This window comes from Petromyzon marinus, chromosome 53 (assembly GCF_048934315.1).
Source record: "Petromyzon marinus isolate PM22_M1 ecotype Great Lakes invasive population chromosome 53, UKy_Petmar_22M1.pri1.0, whole genome shotgun sequence".
Lineage (NCBI taxonomy): Eukaryota > Metazoa > Chordata > Hyperoartia > Petromyzontiformes > Petromyzontidae > Petromyzon > Petromyzon marinus.
The window spans coordinates 12,381,883-12,408,807 of record NC_133719.1 but is presented as its reverse complement, the minus strand read 5'-3'; the positions used below and the strand labels follow the sequence as shown (position 1 = coordinate 12,408,807).

Sequence of the window (26,925 nt, the reverse complement as noted above, 5' to 3'; positions counted from 1 at the left end):
ACATTTACAGTAGCCTTGATAATAAGCAGTACTGTGTCTGTCTTTTTCTAGACCTGTCCAAAGCTTTTGATACAGTAGACCACAACACCCTGCTTAGTAAACTAAGTTGCCTCGGTTTTTCCGAAAACGCAGTAAAATGGTTACAAAATTACCTCTTTTCTCGCACCCAAACTGTATTCACAGATGGTTGGAGGTCAAACAGTGTTAAAATAGCAAAAGGGGTTCCACAGGTTTCCATCCTCGGCCCCCTTTTGTTCTCTCTTTATGTCAATGACTTGGGCACTGACCTGGATCATTCCAGGGTAAATCTTTTTTGCAGATGACACGATACTGATTACTGCTGGCCGCTCTCCGGATGACGTGATTGCTAAGCTACAGGGTGATTTCAACAAACTACAACATCAGCTAGTTGCTCTTAAACTAGTCCTGAATACCTCCAAAACCAAGGTGCTATGCTTCTCACCAGGACTAAAGCAGGAAGTTATTTTTCCCCATTTACATTTCTTAAATAATTGTCAAATAGAGCAAGTCAAGATCTATAAGTATCTTGGGGTCATCCTGGATTCAAAGCTGAATTTTGAAGATCACATTGATTATATTGGTAAAAAGACAAAAATAAAAATTGGTTTTCTGTATCGACACAAGCACTGCTTCCCCCCAATGTTCCGTTTGGAATTGATAAAAGCTACCATACTGCCTCTACTTGACTACTGTGACATCCTGTATAAAACAGCCCCAAGTACTGTACTGAAGAAGCTTGATTCCATCTATCACTCGGCCTTAAGATTTACATTGAACTGCCCATATAGGACTCACCACTGTGATCTCTACATTGGGTCAAACTTAACATCTCTTAATGTTCGACGGCTTGTGCACCAGATCTTATTTATTCACCATGTACTTACTAAAAAATCCGCAGACTACCTGCTGGATCTCCTCTCTGTTTCAAAGAACAAATTTGACCTCAGGTCTTTGCTCATTTACCAGCTTCACATTCCCTATTGCCGTACAAAAACTGAAGGGCCTTTACTATTGATGCCCCCAGAGTCTGGAATGCTATTGCCAATAAACTGCAACTTGAATCGCTACCAATGAGATCTTCTCTCAAAACTGCTCTAGAGGAGTTGTACACTTTTAGCTGCCACTGCTATTCATTGGCGTAAAATAAAATAAAATGTTTCGCTCCGGATGACGCTGCAAAGTATTATCTGTATTTTGATTTAGCGTGCTGATCTTAAAGGTGCATTGAAAAATTTGATACTCCGACCGATGCTTTTGTTGTGGAGTAACTCATGCAGCCAGCTATGGCTCTAGGGTTTGGTGTTACATGTTATTTATGTAGTTTATTGTAAAAATTCGGTCACAGTCCTTGTGATCACTGTTACGTTGCAATTATGGCTTTATTTTTTGGTGATTTGGAAAAGTTTTTTGGTTTGGACATGTTTGTTTTGTTGTAGTACGGAGTTAGACTGATGGCCTTAATCTAAGTTTTTGTGGTGGTTGTTGTTGTTTGACTTGCATCCCACTGGGATTTTTTGCACACAGCGTTGGTGTACGGTGCTTTTTCAGGAATACTTTTGCTGTTTTTTCCATGGATTTTCTGTTTGCACAGTCACATAGTCACTTTAAGATGTTTTTCTTGTTCGTGTTTTTTTTGTTTGTTGTGGTTGCACCCGATTCAAGAGCCGGATGGCTAACAGGGCTATACCAAAATAAACTGAAACTGAACTGAACGTGTGGTGGGCGGGGTTAGGTATTATGTGGGCGGGGTTTGAGGGGCGTGGCCCGATGGGAGAGGGCGTGGGGAATCGGGGGGAGGAGAGGGCGGGTGACGTAACCCTGAATTTAAATCTTGGTCGGTTGGTCGCGAGCGTCCACGTGACACGCATCGCTCCAATCAGAGAAGCAGCCGAGCTCCGGGAGGTCTCCGTGAGAGGATCAGCCGCGGTGAGTTGAGGGGGAAAGTCCGCCGCGATGGCGTCTCGAGTCGTCGCCACAAGCGCTCGCGACTCGAACTCCTGCGCATCAGTGGCGGAGAAGCAGCGGTGGTAGCAGCGGCACCTGCAGGACGAATTTCCTCTGCCTCGTTGCTGGTTTGCCGCGCGAGGCTTTGGACTGACGCGGCCCAACGCCCGCCCCAGCCTTGCCTGGATCGATTTGGAATATAAAGGGCATTCTTGAGTTAATCGACTCCTGCCGTGCAAACGTTAGCGGTGAATCGATTCCTAATGGAACTCGGTGTGTTAATCGATTGTGGGACTGGTTCTTTTTTTAAGACTGGTTTAAACTGATTTTTTTTATGCTTTACAATTGAAGGTAAAATCTTGACTTAAAGCTTTCGTGACTGCAGGAATTTATTTTCTTTGAGTCTTTCTGTGAAGTCACGTAGGTAGGTTGAAAGAAAATAACACTACGACGTTTCGATCGCGGCACAAGCGGTCACATCTCCTGATGTTATTTTCTTTCAACCTACCTACGTGACTTCCCCGTAAGACCCAAATACATTTTGACCAGAGTTACGGGTCAAATTAGGTTTCGTTTTGAACCGCTAGATTTTCATAGACCCTCCTGTTTAAGATTTGAACGTCTGTGAAAAAGAGCTTAAGAGCGTTCTATCCCAGTGTCGACTCCATGCCCCAAGTATTAAAATCACAAGCTCAAGCAGGAAAATAATTTTAAAACATAATTGCTATTATGTAGTTTTTACATCGGTAATTGTGTAAATGCTTTGATGTCTACTGGCCGAGTTGCACTTGAAAAATATCCTCTGAGCTAAATGTGCTTTTACTCAATAGGAAATTAACTTCTTTACGGTAACTCTGGACTTGTGTACCGGTTATCTACCTGCAGTATAGAGTCCAGTTCCAATAACGTCACAGTTAACAGACTCCCTTTTATGAGTTGTATTAAACGTTCTATTTAAAGTTCCTTTTTTCAGTTTTCGTTCCGCTTTCTTCGTCCGTAACTGTTTCCGTACCTAATGCCACAGCAGGTGATGCGCACCGATTAAAAGCGTTCCGATTGGGGGGGGGGGGGGCGCGCGTTGCGAGCATTAGCCATGGTCAGTCTACTGTTGGATGAATGCCTTTCCCGAGCCGCCGCCACGTCCTCCACAGGTGGAGGAACCCGATGAGCTGTGAAGCTCTTTTTCACAGATGTCCAGTCGGGGCATTTGGTCAGTATGTAACAACAAGCGTTCTCCCCGCGTAAGAGTTCCATCCTTTGCCTGTTATTCCGTCATTCTCCTCAACCATAATCGACATCACTTCCTGATTAGCATGGTTGGCTACGTACGGTGGGAAAGAAGTTCTACATACAAACAACAGCCGCCACCCCTTGGAGTCATGACTTGTCCTATCAGTCTATTTTATTTGAACGACGGAAGTGATCCGCGTGTGTTTTGTAATATACGCTTCGCCAGCAGCCGAGGGAGGGACAGGAGACGTGCGGAGATGGAGCGGTAAAATCGAATCATGCGCAGAAAACTGGGTGCATTTTTGCATAGCTGGACCGTGAGAGATAGTAACAGCTTCAGGGAGGGCTTCGTCCAGCAGTGGATTGATCATGGCTGATGATGTTGATTATTCGAGTGAAATTGATTATTCGTTGTGAGATTTGGTGCGAAGAAAGATTTTAGTTTGATTTTGAATTTAAATCCATTTTTTATTAATCTTTACCAAATTCTCGAGGTTACGTCCCTGTACAGGTATCCCTCGATTTACGAACGCAAGTTCAGTTTAGGAAATTTCCCGTTAACGCGATTGACAAATTATGGACACTTTCCGATTTAAAGAAATTCGAATTTGGGCGTAAACGAAATGTCACTACGGCACGCGTCGTGAGATCATCAAATGAGAAGCACCCGGAGAGGCTGCCACCCATCCGCGACAGCGTCGTCACGGTGTGTCCCTCCCTACAGTGCATCAGTAACGCCTCCACATCGCCTTTAAAGTCATTCCAACATGCAGCTGATCTTTTGGTGAGTTCGCTTAAATGTTTAATTATTTAGGTTTTAGATAAATAATTGTTCCATCGTTTTAATATTTTGTTTTGTGAAAAGTGGTATAGGTGTATATTATTAGCTTAGGAGTATGGTTGGAATGACTGTCCAAAACACATCCCTAATTTTTTAATTAGTAAATTTCGTTCCACGCGTGTTTTTTGAAGCACGCCATTCCTTTAATAAAATCGAGAGACACCTGTACTTTACACGTCGGTCTGGGGTGTGTGTGTGTCCGTGCATGCTTCGCGTGACCAGATTTGCGTAACTTTATTGAAAACGGTACACAAGTTTTGTCTGCTCTGGAAAGTACCGAGTATCTTTACCGAAAGAACCAAGAATATATATCTTAGAACAGTTTAACTCGTAGGCTTTCACAACCAATATCCATAATAGAGATTTTTTTGGGTTAAATTACGTAAATATAAATGTGTCGTTTAAGCAGCCATCACCCGACACAGCCACTTAGTAAGGTTTGTCACGTAAACAAAGCGTGCCAATTACTTCCTACTTCACACCTGTGTTGGAGAGTAAACCCATGGCATTACATTTCAAGTATTGTTACGTTTCGTTGATTGAGTTGTGATTGTGCCTGTCATTGAGTTGTGGCTTGCACGCCGTGCATAGAAGATGCGGTTGAGGTGTGGTTAACGTGTGGCGTGTGGGAGATGTCGAGGTGGTTAGTTAAGTTGCGTGTGACGCGGTGCCCGAAGTATACAGCGGTTGTGGCTTGTGGTTGCGATTGAGTGGGGAGCTGTAGTGTACCGGTTAGCCCGCTGTGATTCGAACCCAGCGACACGACTTCGATTTCCGCTCACGGCCAACACCAATGATCTGAACCGGTCCTGGGCCTCCCCTAGGTCGACTCAGCCTCAAATGAGTACCTGGTGCGGTTTGTAAACATCGCCACTAAAGAGACAACGGTGGCTGGGCGTGGTGCTTGCCACCCACACCCCCTCATGTGCCGTGCCGGCCTTCATGGGTGCTACTTACGAACAGCACTTGCTTCAACAGTCTGCTAAGGCTATACGGGGATCTTTGTTGCGGTTGCGTGCAGGAGATGTCGTCCACCTCGCAGAAGCACCGCTCCTTCGTGGCAGAGCCCATGGGAGAGAAGCCGGTGACGGCGCTCGCCGGCATCGGTGACACCCTGGGGGGACGGCTCATCGAACAGGGCTTCGACAGGGTGACTCGCTCGCTCGCACACTCACCCACCCACTCGCCTGCCAGTTCACGCGCCCACTCGCTCGCTCACCCGCTCACTCAGCCACCTGCTCACCCACTCCTCCACTTGCATGCTCGCACACTCACTAAACCACCCGCTCACTTACTCGCCCACATACTCGCCTGACTGCATACTCGCCCACTACTCGCTCACTCACTTGCGCGCGCACACTCATTAATGAAGTCACGTCGTGGAGTTCTTCATTCATGATTGGATTTACAGAGCTGCACAACCAAATTTCTCATGCTTTCTTCCCCCCACAACCCCTACCACACCACTGCTCCCTCCCTTTGTCAATCCCTTGCCCCCTTCCTCACTGTCTCCTCCCTCTCCTTAATTCCTTCCATATATCTTCCCTCCCTCTCTTCCTCCCCATCTCCCTCCGCTCTCCCCCGTGTAGGCATACGTGGTGCTGGGCCAGTTTCTGGTTCTCAAGAAGGAGGAGGAGCTCTTCAAGGAGTGGCTCAAGGAAGTCTGCAATGCCAACTCCAAGCAGTCGTCGGACTGCTTCACTTGCCTGCGGGAGTGGTGCGACGCCTTTCTCTGAGGCGCCCGCTCGCCTGTAAACGCACAGCCCGTCTTTGTGCGTTTACCCTCCGCAAGTTCACCGCCACCTCCTGCGCTCACCGCTCACTCGGTTGTTTTGCTGCCCGGAGTGAGGCTTGGTTGCTCACTCCCCCCTGCCCCCCATGCGATCCTGGTGATGCCGGTTCACTCGCCTACTTAGTCATTCACTGTGGCGATGCTCGCCCACACACCCACCGCACACTGTTCCACACGCTCGCCCACCGCTCGCTCGACCACACATCCATTGCTCGCTCGCCCACACACCCACTGCTCACTCGCCCACACACTCGCCCACCCCTTGCTCACCCACCGACAGACTTACCCACCGCTAGGTCAGACACCCACACACTCACCTCTCGCCCGCGCATTTGCCCACACATTCACCCCACCGCTCACTCACACCCACCGATTGCTCGCCCACACACTCACACACTGCTCGCTCACACACCCACTCATCGCTCGCTCACACTGTCCCACCGCTCGCTCCCACACCCATTACTCGCTCGCTGTTTCGCCCACACACCCACCGCTCCCCCACACACTCTCCCACTGCTCACTCAAACACCCACACACTCAGCCACCGCTTGCCCACACACTCAACCACCGCTCACCTACACATCCGCCACTCGCTCGGCCATGCACTCGCCCACCGCTCGCTTGCCCATACACTCGTCCACCACGCATTCGCCCACCGCTCGCTCACACACCCACCGAGTCCGGCAAATCGTTGGTGGGAAAAGAAAAAAAAACAACCACGGGTCTCTCGCTGGCACGGCTGCTCGGATGTTCCAGTGTAGAAGGAGCGAGTCTCGGCAGTGGCTGTCGGTGGTTTGCTGGCTACGTGATTGTTTGATTGTTAATGGGATGTGGCGGGGGGGGGGGGGGCAGATGTTTGGTTCCGATCGGTGCGGAGGGATTTAACTAGGGGAAAAAGAAGCACGTGGTGGGTTTTTCGTGAAATTGTTATTCTTGACACGGGATTTTAATTGTTCTGTCCCGAGGGAGGGTCGGTTTCGTTGTGGAGAGGGAATAGAGACCCATTTTACTCTACGCGATGTTAATAAAGTCTTTGATATTAGGCTGCTTGTGCGCCCTGCCTGTTAAAGTAAAAGTTGTTCTCAACCGGGAGTACGCGGACCCCCTGGGGGTAAGTGGGCAATGTCCCAGGGGGTACATGAGCTGATTTATAAATGTTAAATCATACGTGAGAGTCATTGGTGAATAATCGATATATGAATGCCAATATAAAATAACTACAGTAAAATGTAAATCTAAATGGTAACATAGAACGATTTAAAATACCTTTCTAAGCTCATTGATCGTAAACAATGTGGTTTCCAAGAGTAACCAGCGAGTGCTATCAAAATTGCGTCAAGCATTTAGAGCGTCTGTTTAAATATTGATTTTCATTCCTAAATTTATTTATCAGAACCATGTTGGGTTAGGGAAGGAGGTTACTAAGTTGAAACAATTCATTAAGGGGTACACTATCCAAAAGTTTGAGAACTACTGATCTATCGCACTCGCATTATGCTTATCTTATCGTCCATATTTGTCCTTCCCCCACACCTCCGTTTAGCACGGTTATCTGCGTATGGTGCAAAAGAAGTTCACCATCGAGTACATATTTACCACGTGGACTGCGCAGTCAACCCACTGTGATCCATGCTCATTCAACATAGGAACGGCAAAACGACGCCGATGTGCGTATGTTGAACTTCCTTTGCACCGTACGAATCCAACCGTGCTAATCGGAGGTGCAGGGGGAAGGACAAAAAACTAAACACAAAGCAGTTCTAAGGCGGACAGGAACTGCTAAAGCCCTCGTCATGACGAGCAGCAGAACCTTCACATTGGCATCGAGATCCTGAATTGCATTGCTGCTGCAACTGCCATGTGCAAGAAAGAATAAAACCATCGCCCAATGCTGAATCCACTGCTGGATGAAGGCCTCCACAATCTGTGCATGACGTATCAGAAACCAGGTCAATAATGACGAGTGCACTGCTGATGGAGTCATAGTAGCCATGTTCGTTCACGTGACCACCATTGGCCGTGTTGGGTGGAGGAGGGGGTTGTCGAAGTATGTTAGCCGAGCAGGTCGTGCGATAACCACTGCGCCACTGCCCCCCTGTTGGAGTGCCTTGGTGGCGGGATGTTAACTCCCTCGCCTGGTGTGTTAGGGTCGTAGGTTAGATCCCAACCCGTACATTTAGAGTTTGCATCTCTCTCCCTCTGGTCGCGTGGACTTTTCTGCGGGTCCTCTGGGTTTTTCCTTCACATTTAGAATCCACATCACGCGTTCACAGTATTTGGCTGCCATAAATTTCCACACGAAGATAAGCCGCTACTTTGTTGAGCTATCACTTGTGGCCAGGCGCTTCTGATAAAGAGCTTTCGAGCTCGGTGGAACGTACCTGGTAAGAAAAAATAGTTGTCAGATGAGAGGTCACTTGTAGCTGCGAGGGGGAGGCAAAAGTGGGAATGAGTGATGGGTGTGCTGTGTGTGTGCCCCTAGCCAAGCAGATTATGGTTAGGCTGATTGAGGGAGCTCAACGGACTGGAGAAGAGTCGTCTGATACGGTACAGGAGGATGTGGAGCTGAGTGGACTATCCGATTACCGATACCAGCGGTGTCAAGATCAGCTTTTGTGGAGGGAGGCTCGTGAAGGACGCTGCTGGTCGGTTGGAGGCAGTCGCCCTCTAATAACAGCAGAGGGCGGAAGAGCGACGCTCATAACGAGCGAAGCGCCGGGTGGCTCAAATGCAGTGAATTGGCAGTGTGGTCATCTCGGTCAAATCTTGGCAGCAGCGAGCCTTCCACACGTGGCCTGAAGGTGCACCTTGCCTGGCGTAAATCGCCGTGGTGACGTCACATGCATTTGGCGAACTGCGGTTGTGTGTGTGGTGAGAAAAGGGAATGTATGTGTGGTTCGGTGAGGTGTGTGTAGGTAGCGGTAGTGTAGCGGTTAGCGTGCTGCACTGCGAACCGAGTTCCATTCATGCTCACGAACATCACCAACACCAGTGACGATTATCTGAGCCGGTCCTGGGCCTCCCCTAGGTCGAATCAAATGAGTACCTGGTGCGGTGTGTAAACATCACCACTGAATAGACAAAGGCGATTGGGCGTGTTGCTGGCCACACTCGTGTGCCGGGCCGGCGTTTAAAAGTACTCGCTAACAACACTTTCCCCACACAGCATGTTCAGGCTACAGGGGGGATCTTTGTCGCGGTATGTGTTTGTATATGTGTCTGTATACAATGTGGCAGAACGGTGGCGCAGCGGTTAGCGCACTGCGCTACGAACCCGGCTCAACCTGAGTTCGATTCCCGGCCACGGCCTGCAATCAGTTGGGTGAGCGATTTTCTGGCACCTCGCAACTCCCGCCCCCCACCGCCCTTTTACAAAGCTGCAATGCCCAACGTGGTGAGCTTTGGTGAAACAACCCCACCCACATGTGTGGGGCGGGGGGGACATGCGCTTATCCAGCAGTGGATTGGCTAAAGCTGTGGTCCGTGACACGGGAGCGATGATAAAACCGACAACGCCACTTCTCGGAATCGAACCGTCGGGCACTTCTGAGTATTGGCCGCGAATTCTTCCCTCGTGAAGGTAAGAGGAGGGCGGGACGAGGGATAGGGGAGGGTGAGCGGGCAGTGCCGGGAGTTGGCCACGCGGCTACCCAATCCATTACGCAACAGTTTTATATTTTCTACTCAATAGAGTTTGCCGATGAGTAACATTGCCCCAAAGGTCCCCAAAACGTCAGGCGACCAGCAACAAACAGCGCTGGTATCAGAGTTGTAATGGATGTTGTTGTGAGAACTTGGAGGATTGATACGATGGTGATGACGGAAGAGGGAATTCCAGAGTGGACCTGAACTTATTTTGCACCGTACATAGGCAACCGTGCTAATCGGAACAGTGTGGTTGAGTAGTGGACGTGAGCGGTTGGGCGGGTGAGTGAGTAGCTAGGTGAGTGGGTTAGCGAATGAGTGGCTAGGTGAGTGAGTGTGGTGGTGAGTAAATGAGTGATTAGCTAGGTGAGTGGCTAGGTGAATGAGTGTGGTGGTGAGTAAATGAGTGATTAGCTAGGTGAGTGGCTAGGTGAGTGAGTGTGGTGGTGAGTAAATGAGTGATTAGCTAGGTGAGTGGCTAGGTGAGTGAGTGTGGTGGTGAGTAAATGAGTGATTAGCTAGGTGAGTGGCTAGGTGAGTGAGTGTGGTGGTGAGTCAATGAGTGATTAGCTAGGTGAGTGGCCGGGTGAGTGGCTAGGTGAGTGAGTGTGGTGGTGAGTAAATGAGTGATTAGCTAGGTGAGTGGCTAGGTGAGTGAGTGTGGTGGTGAGTAAATGAGTGATTAGCTAGGTGAGTGGCTAGGTGAGTGAGTGTGGTGGTGAGTAAATGAGTGATTAGCTAGGTGAGTGGCTAGGTGAGTGAGTGTGGTGGTGAGTAAATGAGTGATTAGCTAGGTGAGTGGCTAGGTGAGTGAGTGTGGTGGTGAGTAAATGAGTGATTAGCTAGGTGAGTGGCTAGGTGAGTGAGTGTGGTGGTGAGTAAATGAGTGATTGGCTAGGTGAGTGGCTAGGTGAGTGGCTAGGTGAGTGGGTGTGGTGGTGAGTAAATGAGTGATTAGCTAGGTGAGTGGCTAGGTGAGTGAGTGTGGTGGTGAGTAAATGAGTGATTGGCTAGGTGAGTGGCTAGGTGAGTGAGTGTGGTGGTGAGATGACACGCGGTGAAAGCACCCCCAACTGTTGCTGCCTGACTCGATGGTTCCCGTGAGTGTTATCGACTAATAGATTTATAAATCGGTTCCTATGATCGACTAACGTGAGACAGACAATACAAACGAGATGTAACAAGAGAAGGAATATAAACTGAATCGTCACCCTGCATCGCGACAATAGAATCGCTGTAATAGTGAATCGTTTCAGGTTTCATAATAATAAATCCTGCATAACCCCCACTCCGCAACCCCCCCACCACCATTAATCACCCCCACCACTCTCCCCCTCTCCCCACACCCCGTTCCGACTGTCTCTGTTTCCGCCAACTTCCTCCTGCCGTTCCACCAATTTCCCAAAACGCCCGCCACATCACCCACCAAGCCCCCACCCACCCACCAAGCACTGCCCACTCTTCCCACCAAATCTCACCCATTCCACCCACCAAGCCCCGCCCACTCCACCCACCAAGCCCTACTCCACCCACTAAGTCTCACCTATTCCACCCACCAAGCACCACCCACTCCACCCACCAAGCACCACACACCAAGCCCCACCCACTAAGTCTTACCCATTCCACCTACCATGCCCCCATCCATTCCACCCACCAAGTTCCGCCCATTCCGCCCACTAAGCTCCGCCCACTCCGCCACGATTCTTAACCCCCCCCCCCCCCTTCTGCTCCGCCCGCCTCCTCCAGACACGCTCCGCGCGGGGACTCATTTAGAGTTCAAACTCTGTCAAGTGAACATCGCAGCACCATCACCCCCCCCACCACTCCCCACCACCATCACCCAAAACAACAAAAAACACACACCACAACCCCATCGCCATCACTACAATTAACATCACCAGAGCACTCACCATTACCGGTACCATCGCGATGTCTCGACGCAAGCAAGTCAAGCCCCAGCACCTGAGTGAGCGAGACTTCCCGAGTAAGTGACATGGAAAGTCTCTCTCACGCTCTCTCCCTCGTCTCGCGCTCTGCACCTCTCACGTCCATAAGGGGACACAGATACGCGGGAGTGATGTACGGTGGGGGTGGGTGAGACGCTCTGCCGCTCTCCCCGTCTCACGCTCTCGCTTCCACTCCACGCTCTCTCTCACACACACGCGGGACACCTGTGAGTGCCTCTCACCTGTGTGTGTGTGTGCGCGCGCGGGTGTACGGAGTCCAGGGGAGCGGTGAAAATGAGCTTCATATCTCATCGAATTCCTCCAGTTTTACGACATATTCTGTTTCTGGTACGCACACCGCGCTACAAATTAGCGGCTTCTCACGTGAGTGCGCTTCACGAGGCCACGGCGAACATCAGTGGGGAATAACAGCCGGGCCCGCTCCCGCGACAGTTCAAGTTGTTACCTCGTGGCGCCACGCAAGTCTTAGTCATATGCTCGGACTTGCCCTCCACAGCGTGTGTAGGCTATCCGGGGGATCTTTGTCTTTGAGTCTGTGTGTTGGTACCGTGCCGGCCTTAATAGGTGCTCGCTAACAGCACATGCCCCAACAGTATTTTAAGGCAATACGGGGGATCTGGATTAGTGTAGGGAGCGGTAGTGTAGCGATTAGCGAGCTGCGCTTCGAATCCGGCCACCCGAGTTCGATTCCCACTCACGGCCAATGTACGGTGCGAAAGAAGTTCAATACACATACAACACCAGTGACGATTTTCGGAACCTGGTCCTGGGCCTCTCCCCTAAGTCGACTCAACCTCAAATAAATACCGGGTGCGGCGTTTAAACATCGCCACTGAGGAGACAAAGGCGGTCGGATGTGGTGCTGGACACGCACCCCATCATGTTTCGTTCTAAGAATCTGTTAAGGCTATACGGGGGATCTTTGTATACCTGTGTCTGTGTCCAGTGCTGTTAAGGGGCCATCCGTTTAGTAGGTACGCAAACATCTGTCAAATTGACCCCTCCCTGTACGCACGCGGACATTATACCCCTGTGTACGTTCGCCTGACGCACCCCCCCCCCCAGAATCCTATAGAACGGCCGATATTTAATCCACGCATAAACGATCAAGGGTTAATAATATGAACGTGTTAAAGCAAACAGATAGTCCACCGCCGGACTATCTAACTCATTTGACGGCCAAAGTAGAAACATTACTATCGAGGCTTCACCCCCCCCCCCCCCCGTTTCCTAAGCGTACGCACATTGTCAGTAGACCCCCCCCCCCCCCCCATATGCAAGCGAACGCATTTGGGTTAACCCCCCCTCCCCCCTCCATGCATACGTACTAAATGGATGGCCCCTAATGATCGTTTCTCTGTCTCTCTACAAAACTGCGTCTGTCCCCATGTGTCTCCACGTATCTGTGTGTCTCCCGATGTCTGTGTGTGTGGCACTGTATCTCTGTGCGTCTCCGTGTCTCTTCCTGTCTCCGTCTCTCTCCGTCTCCCTCTGTCCCCTAATGTCGACGATTACCCTGTGAACATGTTTTAAGTTTTGTTCAAACGATATTAGAACTTGCACCTGGCCGTCCCCTAGGTCGACTCGGCCTGAACGTAGAACCTGCGGCTGTGTTAGGACATCAGAACTGGCCACCCGATTTCGATTCCCGCTCATCAATAATAACAGTGGCGATTATCTGAACCAGTCTTGGGCCTCCCCTATGTCGAATCAGCCTTAAATGAGTACCTGGTGCGGTGTGTAAATATCGCCACTCGGGAGACAAAGGCGGCCGGGCGTGATGTTGGCCACACACTCCCTCGTGTGCCGTTATAGGTGCTCGCTAACAGCACTCGCCCCAACATTCTGTCAAGGCTATACGGGGTATCTTTGTATCTTTTGTGTCTGTATATGTATGCTTGTGTATGTACAAGGTTCGTGTGTGTGTTTGTGTCTGTATGCGTGCTTTTGTGCGTCTATGTACACGTATGTGTGTTTGTATGTTGCCGACAGCACTTGCCCCAACAGTCTGTTAAAAGGCGATAAGGGGGAGAGTTTTGCTGTGTCTGAGTGCATGTATGTTTGTCTATGTCACGTACGTACATGTATGTCTGTGTAAATGTGTCTGAGTGCATGTATGTCTATGTCACGTACGTACATGTATGTCTGTGTAAATGTGTCTTGAGTGCATGTATGTTTGTCTATGTCACGTACGTACATGTATGTCTGTGTAAATGTGTCTGAGTGCATGTATGTTTGTCTATGTCACGTACGTACATGTATGTCTGTGTAAATTTGTCTGAGTGCATGTATGTTTGTCTATGTCACGTACGTGCATGTATGTCTGTGTAAATGTGTCTTGAGTGCATGTATGTTTGTCTATGTCACGTACGTACATGTATGTCTGTGTAAATGTGTCTGAGTGCATGTATGTTTGTCTATGTCACGTACGTACATGTATGTCTGTGTAAATGTGTCTGAGTGCATGTATGTTTGTCTATGTCACGTACGTACATGTATGTCTGTGTAAATGTGTATGTGTGCATGTATTGATGTGTACGTAATGTATATTTTGAGTGTGTTGTGGTTGAACTACAAACCCGGTTACCTAAGTTTGATTCCCGCTCAAGGCCACCAACACGGGTGACGATTATCTGAACCGGTTCAATGCCTCCCCAGGGTTGACTCAGCCTCAAATGAGTACCTGGTGCGGTTTGTAAACATCGCCACTAAAGAGACAAAGGCGGCCGGGCGTGGTGCTGGCCACCCACCCCTTCGTCTGCCGTGCTGCTCACGAACAGCACTTTCCCCAAAAGTCTGTTAACGCTATATGGGGGATCTTTGTCTGTATATGACTTTACACGCACAAAGACATAACATACACATGTACACATGAAAATGACATCCACACATACACCCCAGTCTATATAACAAAGACATCACACATACACACATATAATTATAATTTCGCCTCTTGGAGAAAGTACCATGAGCGAGCACCTATTAAGGCCGATACGGTGCAACACGGCATGACGTGATCAGTGCCATTTAAGGTCAAGTCGATCTAGTTAGGGCAGGCTCAGAACCGATATTCACCACTGAATGTCGGCCGTGAGCGGGAATCGAACTCGCGTCGCCGGGGATCTTCGCGCAGTGCGTGAACCACTGCGCTACTGTTCCCCACTGCCACACACACAAAGACAAATATCTCCCGTACAGCCTTAGCAAAGACTGTTGGGCAACATCCTTGTTCGCGAGTAGCACCGATGAAGGCCAAAACGGCACACGAGGTGGGGGAGGGGGGGTTGGCCAGCACCACACCCGGCCGCCTTTGTCTCCCTAGTGGCGATGTTTTCTACACACCACACTCGGTACTCATTTGAGGCTGAGTGGATCAGCGCACACTCATTGTATACATATCGAATGATTATCTCGAAGGGCTAAAGAGCTGTTCTCGCGCCACCGATTTCCATGTAACCCGACGATTCTGAAAACCGATATTTATCATTTTTATCCAAAACTTTCCCACGTTGGAGTGATTGGTTCGACACCCTCCCCGGGTTATGGTTCCACATTGCTCCACAAAGATCCACCGTATACCTGAACGGACTGTTGGGGGCAAGTACTGAATGGTTAAAACATGACGCTATAGTGCTATACGAACCCTATCCACCCGAGTTCGATTCCCGCTCGCGACCGATAACAGCGAGAGTATTCCCTCTCCTAGGTCGTCTCGGCCTTAAATGAGCACCTGGTGTGTAAACGTCAACATTGGGGAGACAGGAACCGGCCACCCACCCCTTCGTGTTTCCATTCCGGTCTTCATAGGTGCCCGCTAAAAGCACTTGTCCCTACAGTCTGTTAAGGCTGTCCGAGGGATCTTTGTCTTCGCATGTATGTGCGTGTATATATGTGTGTATTTGTGTGTAGATGTTTGTTTATTATAAAATGTACTTTCAAACACAAACCATCGTAATATAACACCATAAGTACACACATCTCGAGGCGTATGCATTTCTACGTGTGTGTATAAGTGAGCAAATTATGTGTATATGTGTATTTGTTGTGTAAGTGTACGGGTGTGAGTGTGTATGATTGTGAGTGTATGTATGTATCGGGAGCGGTGACGTAGTGGTTAACGCGCTCCGTAACGGACCCGGCCACCCGGGTTCGATTCCCTCTCACAGCCAACACCAGTGACGATTATTTGAACCGGTCTTGGGCCTCCCCTAGGGCGACTCTGTTTCAAATCAGTACCTGGTGCGGTGTGTAAACACGCAAAAAGAGACAAAGGCGGCCAGGCGCCTTTGTCTCTCCCTCGTGTGCCGTGCTGGCTTTCATAGGTGCTCGCTAACAGCACTTGCCCCAACAATCTGTTAAGGCTATACGGGGGATATTTGTCTTGTATATGTGTATACATATGCACATTGTTATTTGTAAATTAATGTATAAAATACATTTGTAACTGGCATAGTAAGTATATATGTATCCAAATACATCTAAAAAGACAAAAGCCTTCACAAGTGCCGTAAGCGAGCATCTATGAACGCAGGCACGCGCACGATGGTTTGGTTGGCCAAAACCACGCCCGGCCGCCTTTGTCTCCCCAGTGATAATGTTTGCACACCGTACCAGGTGCTCATTTAAGGCTCAGTCGACCTAGGGGAGGAGGCCCAGAACCCGTTGAGATTCGTCACTTTTGGTTGTTGAGCGGGAATCGAACTCTGGTCGCTGGGTTCGTCGCGCAGCGCACTGGCCACGACACGACCGCTTCCCAAAGACAAAGTACCCCTGTGTAGTCTGCATAGACTTTTGGGGCAAGTGCTATTAGCGATGAGCATCTCACTAGAATGGGTGATGTGGCCATAACCACGCCCGGCCACCTTTGTCTCTCCTGTGTTGATGTTTACACTCCGTACCATGGCGGCACTCGTTCGCGGCTGGGTCGTTAAAATAAAGCCTGATGCTCCTCCGGTGTTGATATCAGTCGCCAATGACGATAGCCGCGGCCGGGAATCGAACTTGGGTGTGCCCCTCTGTGTCCCACGCGAGTGATCAGTTTCGTAAAGTGATAGGAAAATAGTTAAAGTGATTGCCAGTGGCGCTCTAAACCGAGCTCAACCCTCAACTCTAACTCCACCACTAAACCTAACTTTACCCTAACTCTATCCCTACCCCTCACTCTAGAGTTTATCCCTACCCCTAACACTCGCCCTAACACTCGCCCTAACACTAACACTCGCCCTAACACTAACACGATCACGCAGCAATGATGGTACAATGGGTACTGCTGAGAGTCACTTTGGAGTCGTTTTCCTCTCCTGCACGAAGTCTCCGAGTGGCGAAGAACTTGGCGCGCGCTCTCAGCCCGAGCCCATTTTGTACCTCGCCGACCGATCGTGGACTAATTGCCCTGAGCCCGTTACTCCCGCTGCGGGTGGTGTAGTCGTTAAACAATACAAGATGTATCCCATTGTGTCGTTAAACAATACAAGATTTATCCCATTGTTTCAACTGCCGCGCCGGGAGATGAAAGCGAAACCGGCCACCTCTGGATGGCGAGTCGAGTGCCCTGCGAGACACGACGCCACGGCAGCCGCCCGCTCGGATGTCGGGGGCCGCGTGTCGCGGGAGCTCCCAGACCGCACGCGGTCCCGAGAATGTTGAAGGGGGGAAACCCCTCAAAACTCCTCCCTGTACCCCGTGACGGTCCTGCCACCAGTCTCACTCGTAGCTTGGTCCGATCCTTGCCACTGATTGCCACCATAACCACGAGCAGCAGCACAACCACTACCTCCATAACCACCACCACCACCATTACCATCACCACCAGCACCTCTACAAGCACCACCACCGTTACCAGCACAATCATCACCACTATCACCTTCACCACCACCACTACCGCCATCGCCACTACCCCCATCACCAGCAGCACCACCACCATAACAGGTCACAACCACACACTCGCCCACTAATTCACTTACCTACTCGCCCACTCACCACATTGCAGGTCGTAACAACCACAAATACAAAGATCCCCCGTATAGCCTTAACAGACTGTTGGGGCTAGTGTTGTTAGCGAGCACCTATGAAGGTCGGAACGGTACACGAGGGGCTGGGTGGCCAGCACCACGCCCGGCCGCCTTTATCTCCCCAGTGTCAATGTTTACACACCGTACTAGGTACTCATTTTAGGCGGAGTCGACTTACGGGAGACCCAAGACCGGTTCAGATATTCGTCACCGATGTTAAGTTCAACCCGGGTCGCCGGTTTTGATTAGCGCAGCGCGCTAACCGCTACACTACCGCTCCACCCCTCGCTCACCTACTCACCACCGCCCACTCACCCACCCAGTCACCACATTGCAGGTCACCTCACTTCTCTCATCATTGTCTCTCTTCCCCCAAACTCTCACGAAAACAATGATAGCAAACTTGCTCCGCTGAAGACTCGCGTTACGGTCGTATCTATGGCGTTGATGATCCCAGTGCTGTTTGTTGCTCATCGCTTGGTATGTTGGGCCTTTGCTCAAGCAAACGCGATATAAACCGACTCCAGCGTGTTGGGGTGGGCCTCCCTTAGGGCCACTCGGCCATCAAATGAATATTTAATATATCACGCGGTGGTGGTGATGGCTGTGACCAAAAACAACACTGGCGTCGAGTGAGACAAAGGCGGTCGGGCGCTACGAAGCCGCCCACGTGTGTTCGATTCCCAGCCGCGGCGCGCATTACTGACGGTTATGTAAACAAGTGTTGGGCTTCCCCTAGGTCGACTCGGCCTTAACATTAGTACCTATAGCACTGTGTAGACATTGACAGACAAAGGCGGCCGGGCGTCGCTGAACCTACCCCCCCCCCCCCCCACGTGTGCTGTTTTCTCCGTAATAGTTGCTCGCTAACTATACTTGCCCCATCATGTTTGTCTACGTACGCGTAGTGTTTGAGTCTGTGCGTAACATTGCAAGCGCCGTAGATGGAACCAATGGTGGTACATTCCTCGTCCCATGTCCGAGGTCATCGTTCACATAAATGGTCCACAGTTGTATGGATGTCGCAATTATTTTAGACAATCGTGCGTAGGAAGTACTAAACACAAAAGCAGTTCTAAAGCAATTCGTTTTCAACTTAGTTTAAAAAAAAATCATATTGACTACAGTACTCACAAATTGGTAGTCGTTTTACTGACCGCGAAAATATAACGGCGATGATTGGTCAAATTAAACGAACTCTCCACTTTAGCGATTGCGAGACGAGGGATTTCCGCACGGCGCTACCACGTGGGTTGTTAGTTTGTGGGGGGGGGGGGGGGTGAGCTGTCCTTTATGAACGGTGGCCGCGTAGTGTGAGGAGGTTTCGACTTGCGCTCTCTCTCGTGAAACCCGAGCTGCGGCTGCTGCCGCCATCGGAGTTGCGGATTTCCTCGAGAGAGCGGCGTCGAACTCTCGACGACGACCACCACCACGCAGAGACGGAGGCTGCCCCGACACCCGCCGAACACGTGGAGCCAGTGGCGTAGTCTCGGCGTCACTAGCTCCGGGGGCGGCCATCGGTCTCGCACGGTCGCATCTCGGCTGCTATTCTATATCGCGGCTCCCCTTGCCCAATCACATCAGTACGCTCACGGTCTTGAACATTTAACGCTGTAAGGGCGCTCCGTATTCGTAAAATGTAGCCACTACAGCTCTGCTTGTCTACTTGGTTACACTGATGATGACGTGAGACAAACGTGCAAGGCGCAATTTGCGGAAGCCAAATGTGACCGCTCTAATTATATTAAAATAAAACGTGGAACGTAAATGAAAGCAGTTGCATAAACAATAAAACCGCGATTTAAATAAAAGTATTGTTGCTCTTTGACACTTGTTGAAAACAAATCTCATCACGATGTTTGTCAAGCGGGGGGGGGGGGGGGGGGACCCGTAGCTTTGGCCACCAGGGGGGGCCAAGGCACCCCCTGGGCTAATCATGTCGTCACCCTACCACGCAGACCGCGAGCGAGCCCCTATGAACATAGCCAGCACCCAAACCCGGCCGCCTTTGTCTTCTGCAGTGGGTATGAGTTACATACCGCACCGTGTACTCATTTAAAGTACACTGCTCGGCTATGGGAACTCCTTGTATTGTCTCCACGACCGCCCGATTATGTAATGTATGTTGAACTTCTTTCGCACGTTACGTAGCCAACTGTGCTAATCGGTCCGCGCGAGGGGTTTGAGGCAGGTGCCTGGCTTTGGTGGAGTTGCTGGTAAGGCCACACCTCTGGGTGGCAAGTTCTAGATTCATCATCTGCAGCGTGAGCAACAATTACCAGGGCATCAGCATACATAGTTGACCCAGTCAGGTACCCTTGCCTTGACCGCATGGAAAATCCTCTGGTACGGCCACGGAAGGCTTCTCGAACTACGTTGTCGAAGCAGACGTTAAATAATGTAGGAAATGTCTCTGCCTCCCGCCTACACCACCATCATGAAGGAAGGTCCCTAATGATTGTGAGCAGAGAGCCAGGGACTCCGAAAGCAACGAAAGCCCTGCCATGAACCCCCATTGGGGCTCCGCAAGCCTCTCCTGGACGCGCCTGGCCAGGAACTCTCTGATATATATTTATATATATAAACACAAGACATATATACACACCATTAACACACAAATACAGATAAGCACAAACTTTTACATATGTAAAAAATGCAAATATAAATATCCTCTGTATAACCTTAGACTGTTGGGGCAAGTGCTGTTAGCGAGCACCAATGAAGGCCGGTACGGCACACGAGGAATTGGATGGCCAGCACCACGCCCCACCGTCTCCCCAGTAGCGATGCTTACACTCTGCGCCAGGTACACGTTTGAGGCTGAGTTGATCTAGGTGAGGACCAGGACCGGTTCAGATAATCGTCACCGGTGTTGACCGTGAGGGGGAATCAAACTCGTGTTGCCGGGTTCGTAGCGCAGCGCGCTAACCGCTACACGACTGCTCCCCACACGCACACATGGACGGACACAGACACACGTGTGTTCACATTTCACTCGCACACACGGACACACACACATCAAGGTGCATCTTACGTAATCGCCCAGCGCGTGTTATGTAATGCACCGCTGAATTAAACAGGATCATCATCTCCACCTCGACTGAGGAGTGTCCGATATACCTGGACAGGGGAGAGGGCGAGAGGGGGGAGGGGATAGCCCGGGGAGAGACGCAAGAGAGCGGTAAGTGTGTGTGTGAGTAAGTGTGAGTGTGTGTGTGAATAAGTGTGAGTGTGTGCGTGTATGTGCTCACTAACATCACTTAAGCACTTGCCCCACAATTTGTTAAAGTTATACAAGGTCTTTGTGATTGTACGTATGTGTACGTGCGGGTGTGTGCACGTGCGAGTGTGTACATGGGAGTGTGTGTACGTGTGTATGTACATGTGAGTGTGTATACGTGTGAGTCCGTGTGTACACGTCTGTATACGTGTGTGTATACGATTAGTGTAGCGGTTAGCGCGCTGCACTGCGACGAACCCGGCGACCCGTGTCCAATTCCCGCCCACGGTCAACACCAGTAACGATTATCTGAACCGATCCTGGAATTCCCCTAGATCGACTCAGCCTCAAATGAGAACTGTGTTCAAACACCACCGTATGGTCGCTAACAGCCCTTGCCCCAAAAGTCTGTTAAGGCTATAGGGGGATCTTTGTTTATAGATAAGTGTGTACACGTGTGTCTGTGTGTGGGAATTACACTGTAGATTTTATATCGCATATAAATGTGACCGCATCTCAAAGGCGCTGTTCACAAACAATGGGGATATTCATTTATATATTAAGATATTTAAGTGTATATATATAACTTTGTAGAGAGAGGCAGTCATAGCCAGAGAACGGGAGGAAGGTCTTGAATCCTGGGGCAGGGGGTCGACAGCATGGACGCCTGTGGGTTAGGAATTTCCAGACTGTGGGGGCAGCAAAGGAGAATGAGCGACCTCCCTCGCACTGAGCGAAGATTGACTGGGAGAGAAATAGAGTGAGGTGAGAGGGGGGAGTCGGGAGAGTGCGTGGAGGGGGGTGTAGTGAGGTGAGAGGGGAGAGTCAGGAGGGTGCGTGGAGGGTGAGAAATCTGGTCGTGTCAATGAGGTGAGGGGCAGGGTGAGGAGGTAAGGGACGTGGGGAGGAGGTGAGGGGCGTGGTGAGGAGGTGAGGGGGGCTGCCTTATTGTGACTCCCACGGTTGCTGAGCATAGACCCAAAGCGCCAGGCGGCTAGCAAGAACCAGCACTATTATGAACGTTGCGATGGATGAGAGTATAATGGGAGGTTATTGCTGTTGTAAGAGCTTGGGGGGAGGGAAGACAATGATGATGGTGGCGATGATGATGATGGTGGTGGAGATGATGATGTGTGTAGCGTTAGTGTAGTGGTTAGCGCGCCTCGCTACCAACCCGGCAACCCGAGCTCGATTGCCGCTCAGGCCAACACCAGTGACGATTATCTGAACCGGTCCTGGGCCTTCCCTAGGTAGACTCAGCCTGAAACGTGGACCTGATGCGGTGTGTAAACATCGCCACTTGGGAAATAAAAGGTCGCCGGGCGTGGTGCTGGTCACCCACCCCCTCGTGTGCCATGCCGGCCTCCATAGGTGCTACTCGTTAACAGCACTTGCCCCAACAATCTAGGGCTATACGGGGGATCTTTGTTTTGGTGGAGGTGAGTGGGAGGGATTGCAACGTGGAGCAGTACGAGGGAAGAAGCAGACAGAGCAGTGAGGTGACCTGCAGTTTGGTGAGAGGGTGGGTGAGAGGGTGGACGGATGAGTGAGTGAGTGGGCGAATGCGAGGGTAAGTGGGTGAGTAGGTTATTGTATGAGTATGTTAGGGTTTGGGTGAGTAGGTTAGGGAGTGAGTGAATGGGTGAGTAGTTGTGACCTGCATTGTGGTGGTGTTAAACATAGTGGACTTGGTGATTGAACACGGTGGTGGTGGTTAAACAAAGTGGTGGTTAAACAAAGTGGTGGTTAAACAAAGTGGTGGTGGTGGTTAAACACAGTGGTGGTTGAACTCAATGGTGGTTGAACACAGTGGTGGTGGTTAAACACAGTGGTGATTGAACTCAATGGTGGTTAAACAAAGTGGTGGTTAAACACAGTGGTGGTGGTTAAACAAAGTGGTGGTTGAACACAATGGTGGTGGTTAAACACAGTGGTGATTGAACTCAATGGTGGTTAAACACAGTGGTGGTTGAACACAGTGGTGGTGGTTAAACAAAGTGGTGGTTAAACACAGTGGTGGTTAAACACAGTGGTGGTGGTTAAACACAGTGGTGGTTGAACACAGTGGTGGTGGTGGTTAAACACAGTGGTGGTTGAACACAGTGGTGGTGGTGGTGGTTAAACACAGTGGTGGTTAAACACAGTGGTGGTGGTTAAACACAGTGGTGGTTGAACTCAATGGTGGTTGAACACAGTGGTGGTGGTGGTTAAACACAGTGGTGGTTAAACACAGTGGTGGTGGTGGTTAAACACAGTGGTGATTGAACACAGTGGTGGTGGTTAAACAAAGTGGTGGTTAAACACAGTGGTGATTGAACACAGTGGTGGTGGTTAAACAAAGTGGTGGTTGAACACAGTGGTGATTGAACACAGTGGTGGTGGTGGTTAAACACAGTGGTGGTTAAACACAATGGTGGTGGTTAAACAAAGTGGTGGTTAAACAAAGTGGTGGTTAAACAAAGTGGTGGTTAAACACAGTGGTGGTGGTTAAACAAAGTGGTGGTTGAACACAGTGGTGGTGGTTAAACACAGTGGTGGTGGTGGTTGAACACAGTGGTGGTGGTGGTGGTTAAACACAGTGGTGGTTGAACTCAATGGTGGTTGAACACAGTGGTGGTGGTAGATGGGACGGCACACACGGGTGGAGGCATCGACGAGTGAAGTTCACGGGAACAACGACCATGGCAGCAGCAGCAGCAGCGATAGAAGAGTGACGAGGAGGCGCAGCACCGCCAGGGTTAGGGGGAGGGGCGAGCGGTCACTCCCAGCCCCTCTCGTGGAAATGCCGGCTTCTGGCGTCCACGACTTCCTTAATAAGTCTCAGATAAATAAATAAACAATACGGGTGCGCCGCCGTGTGAAGAGGGGGGGGCATGTAGGGGATGGAGTGGAGGGGTGGGGGATGTAGGGAGGTGTGGGGGATGTAAGGGAGGGGTGAGGGGATGGAGTGGATGGGTGGGGGATGTAAGGGAGGGGTGGGGGATGTAAGGGAGGGGTGGGGGATGTAAGGGAGGGGTGGGGGATGTAAGGGAGGGGTGGGGGATGTAAGGGAGGGGTGGGGGATGGAGTGGAGGGGTGGGGGATGTACGGGAGGGGTGGGGGATGTAAGGGAGGGGTGGGGGATGTAAGGGAGGGGTGGGGGATGTAAGGGAGGTGTGGGGGGGATGTAAGGAATGGAGTGCGGGATATATGGGAAGGGGTGGAGGGATGTCGTAGAGATGACGTGGGGGATGGAGGGGTGCGGGATAGAGAGGAGGAGATGTAGTCGGGATGGAGTGGGGGGATGGAGTGGGGGGTGTAGGGGAGGGGTTGAGGACAGTGCAGGTGTGGTTGGGGCACGTGCTGTGCTCACGATGACAGCGTCCGAATCCGCGTTTCGTTTTGAGAGCGTCGCTCCGCACGGGATGCGAGAGGACTATAGAGTGTGTGAGAGTGAGTGAGTGTGAGTGTTAGTAAGTGTTATTATGAGTGTGAGTGTTTGTGAGTGTGGATGTTTTTGAGTGTTTGTGAGTGTGTGTGAGTGAGTGTTTGTGAGGGTGTGCGTGTGTGTTTTTGAGTGTTAGTGAGTGTTGTGTTTGTGAATGTGAGTGTTTGTGAGTGTTATTGTGAGTTTCAGTGAGTGCGCGTGAGTGTGTGAGTTTTTGTCTCTGTGCAAGTGTCGTGTGCCGTGCCGGCCTTCATAGGTGCTCGCTAATAGCACTTGGCCCAACAGTCTGTTAAGTCTATACGGGGGATCTTTGTCTGTGTCTGTGTGTGTGAGTTGCGGGGAGTGGTGGTATTGTAGTTAGCGTGTCGCGCAACGACCCCGACGAGCCGAGTTCGATTCCTGCTCACGGCCAACACCAACACCAGTGACGATTATCTTATCCGGTTCTGGACCTCCCTTAGGTCGACTTAGCCTGGAATGCGTCGCCTTCCGTTGTGTGTAAATATCACCACTGGGAAAGACAAAAGCGTCCGGGCCTAGCGCTACCCACATCACCCCCTCCTGGGCCATGTTGGCCTTCATAAGTGCTCGCTAACACCACTTGCTCCGAAGGCTATACGGGGGACCTTTATCTGTCTCTGCACCAGGCAAGCTCCTCTCATAACGGGTACACAAATACAAATAAATACGTAAATATTCCATCTGAATGACCGGCACCTCCAACATCACCGGGCGAGCTCGATCCACTGCTGGATGTAAAGGCGGTGCCTTCAATCCGCGTGGCATTTATCTCTCGGCTTCCTCTCTGAACACACGATCATCTCCCTGGCTCTCGCTCTCTCCTCTTCAATCTCACTCCGCCTCCTATCTCTTGTCCCAGCGAGACAGGGACCCCAGTGAGACAGGGATCCCATCGAGACAGGGACCCCAGTGAGACAGGGACCCCAGTGAGACAGGGACCCCAGCGAGACAGGGACAAGGACCTCAGTGGGACAGGGACCCAGCGAGACACGGTGTATCCATTGCTGGATCAAGATCAATGTGGTGATGATGATGACTCTAACGTGCGTATCCTTTAATCCACGCGTGCATCTATGTCTCTCTTCCATATCTCACAAGTATAACAATTACAAAACTCATACACTCGTCAATTGCACTGGGCTCCCAAGGAAAATATAATTGGTGACGTTCCGAGCAATGACCCTTCATAGCACATTAATTCTCAAACATGTACACGTGTTCATCTTCTGGGTTCTTTCGGTAAAGTCACGTAGAATGGAGATAAAATAATAATAATGAAAAAGGATGATGGGGGTCAGTGTTTCATAGGGGTCCCTGTCCCGAACGAGTTCCACAGGGGTCCGTGTCTCATAAGGTCTAACAGGAGTGTCAAAGGGTCTCGCAATGGTCCCGGTCTCGTAGGAGTTTCACAGGGGGCAGTGTCTCGAAGGGGTCCGTGTCTCAAAGGGTTCCGTGTGTCGCAGGGGTCCGTCTCTCACGGGGGTCCGTGTCTTGCAAGGGTCTTAGCGGGGTCCGTGTCTCGCGAGGCGAGAGGTAGTGCGGCGTGGTTGCTCAGGGAAGTCTGTGAATGGGAAGTCGCGTGTGAGCGGAGTCTGCGGTGAGACGGGGGAAGGGAGGCGGAGGAGAGGGGGGTGGAAGGGGGTAGGGAGAGAAGGGGGAGGAGCCTGTGGAGGGGGGAGAGTGGGGTGTGAGTGGTGTGCGTGAGGAGCGGTTTATTCCATGTCCTCGGTATAACACGAGCGGATGTACCGAGACGTCGGTATAACACGAGCGGATATAACATGTCCTCTGAATAACGCGTGCGGATGTACCGTGCCCTCGGTGTAAGACGAGCGGATGTACCGTGCCCTCGGTGTAACACCAGCGGATGTACCGTGCCCTCGGTGTAAGACGAGCGGATGTACCGTGCCCTCGGTGTAACACCAGCGGATGTACCGTGCCCTCGGTGTAACGCTAGTGGATGTACCGTGCCCTCGGTGTCACGGCGGCACAATTCATCCAGCACGAGGTGAATCTTCTGCTCCGTCTCCACCGTGGGCGTCCTTTACAGCACGTTCTCTCCCTCCTTCCAGCTGACATTTCGTCACAAGTCTCAACCAATCGGCCATCGTCACATCGACGACACTTTCCGCTGCCCGAGCAGCCTTTTCTAACCTCCATCGTTCCCTTTAGTCCATTCCCAATAAGACATACAGGGGTTGGCAATCTGTGGCTCCAGAGCCGCATGCGGCTCTTTTAGGCCTGCTTTGTGGCGTTGTTCATAAAGGACCACTGTCCGATATTCACACGCATTGCGGCTCTAAAAATATTTAGTTTTTGACGGAGAAAAAAATGGCCCTTGTTATTTTGGTTGCTGACCCCTGGACATTACAATGGCCATGCCCGAAATGTTTCAATTGATTGTCAGTTTAACACGTGGTAGTCGTAGGCTTTCGCGACCAATATTATCCATTATAGAGGTGTAGTGACATGAAATATTGTCACTTTATGGTTAGCGCCAGCCACTATTTCACATGTGCTGCTGAGCGCCGGGTAATAGAGGGACACGTGACAGGGAGCCGGGGGCTCCTTACTTGATACAGCAGGGGGCGTGGCCGAGGGCGGGGCGAGCCTGCGCCCAGGGAAATGAAGGGGGAGCCCCGGCAGGGACTGGGGACCGTTGTGGGGATCGGCCTGGAGTCCCGCGTCTCTTCGTCTTCGCTCCTCGTTCGTTGGTTTAGTGTAGCCTGATATCGTGGGCCAGACAGCGTGTGTGCTGACTGGCCCGTTCGCTACACTAACGCGCACGCACAGAGCAAACAGATAG

At 50.8% G+C, this 26,925-nt stretch overlaps 2 protein-coding genes across 3 annotated transcripts in view; both read left to right on the top strand.

Moving 5' to 3' along the window:
• Positions 1–1,785: 1,785 nt before the first annotated feature.
• On the top strand, positions 1,786–6,870 carry BANF1 (barrier to autointegration nuclear assembly factor 1). 2 transcript variants are annotated; one of them, XM_032974158.2, is made up of 4 exons: positions 1,786–1,947; positions 3,920–3,979; positions 5,058–5,186; positions 5,626–6,870. In XM_032974158.2, the coding sequence occupies exons 1-4, from the start codon at positions 1,789–1,791 to the stop codon at positions 5,770–5,772; spliced, it is 495 nt and encodes a 164-aa protein (XP_032830049.1). In that variant the 5' UTR covers positions 1,786–1,788; the 3' UTR covers positions 5,773–6,870. The 2 variants fall into 2 exon arrangements, with proteins under 2 accessions (XP_032830049.1, XP_032830051.1); XM_032974160.2 differs by lacking the exon at positions 3,920–3,979.
• A 4,367-nt stretch (positions 6,871–11,237) lies between these two features.
• LOC116953888 (uncharacterized) overlaps positions 11,238–26,925 on the top strand; it is a 57,788-nt gene continuing 42,100 nt past the window's right edge. The window contains exon 1 of the mRNA XM_076051881.1: positions 11,238–11,457. Within this exon, the coding sequence (XP_075907996.1) occupies positions 11,403–11,457 (55 nt within the window). The 5' untranslated portion in view covers positions 11,238–11,402. The remainder of the gene's footprint in view (positions 11,458–26,925) is intronic.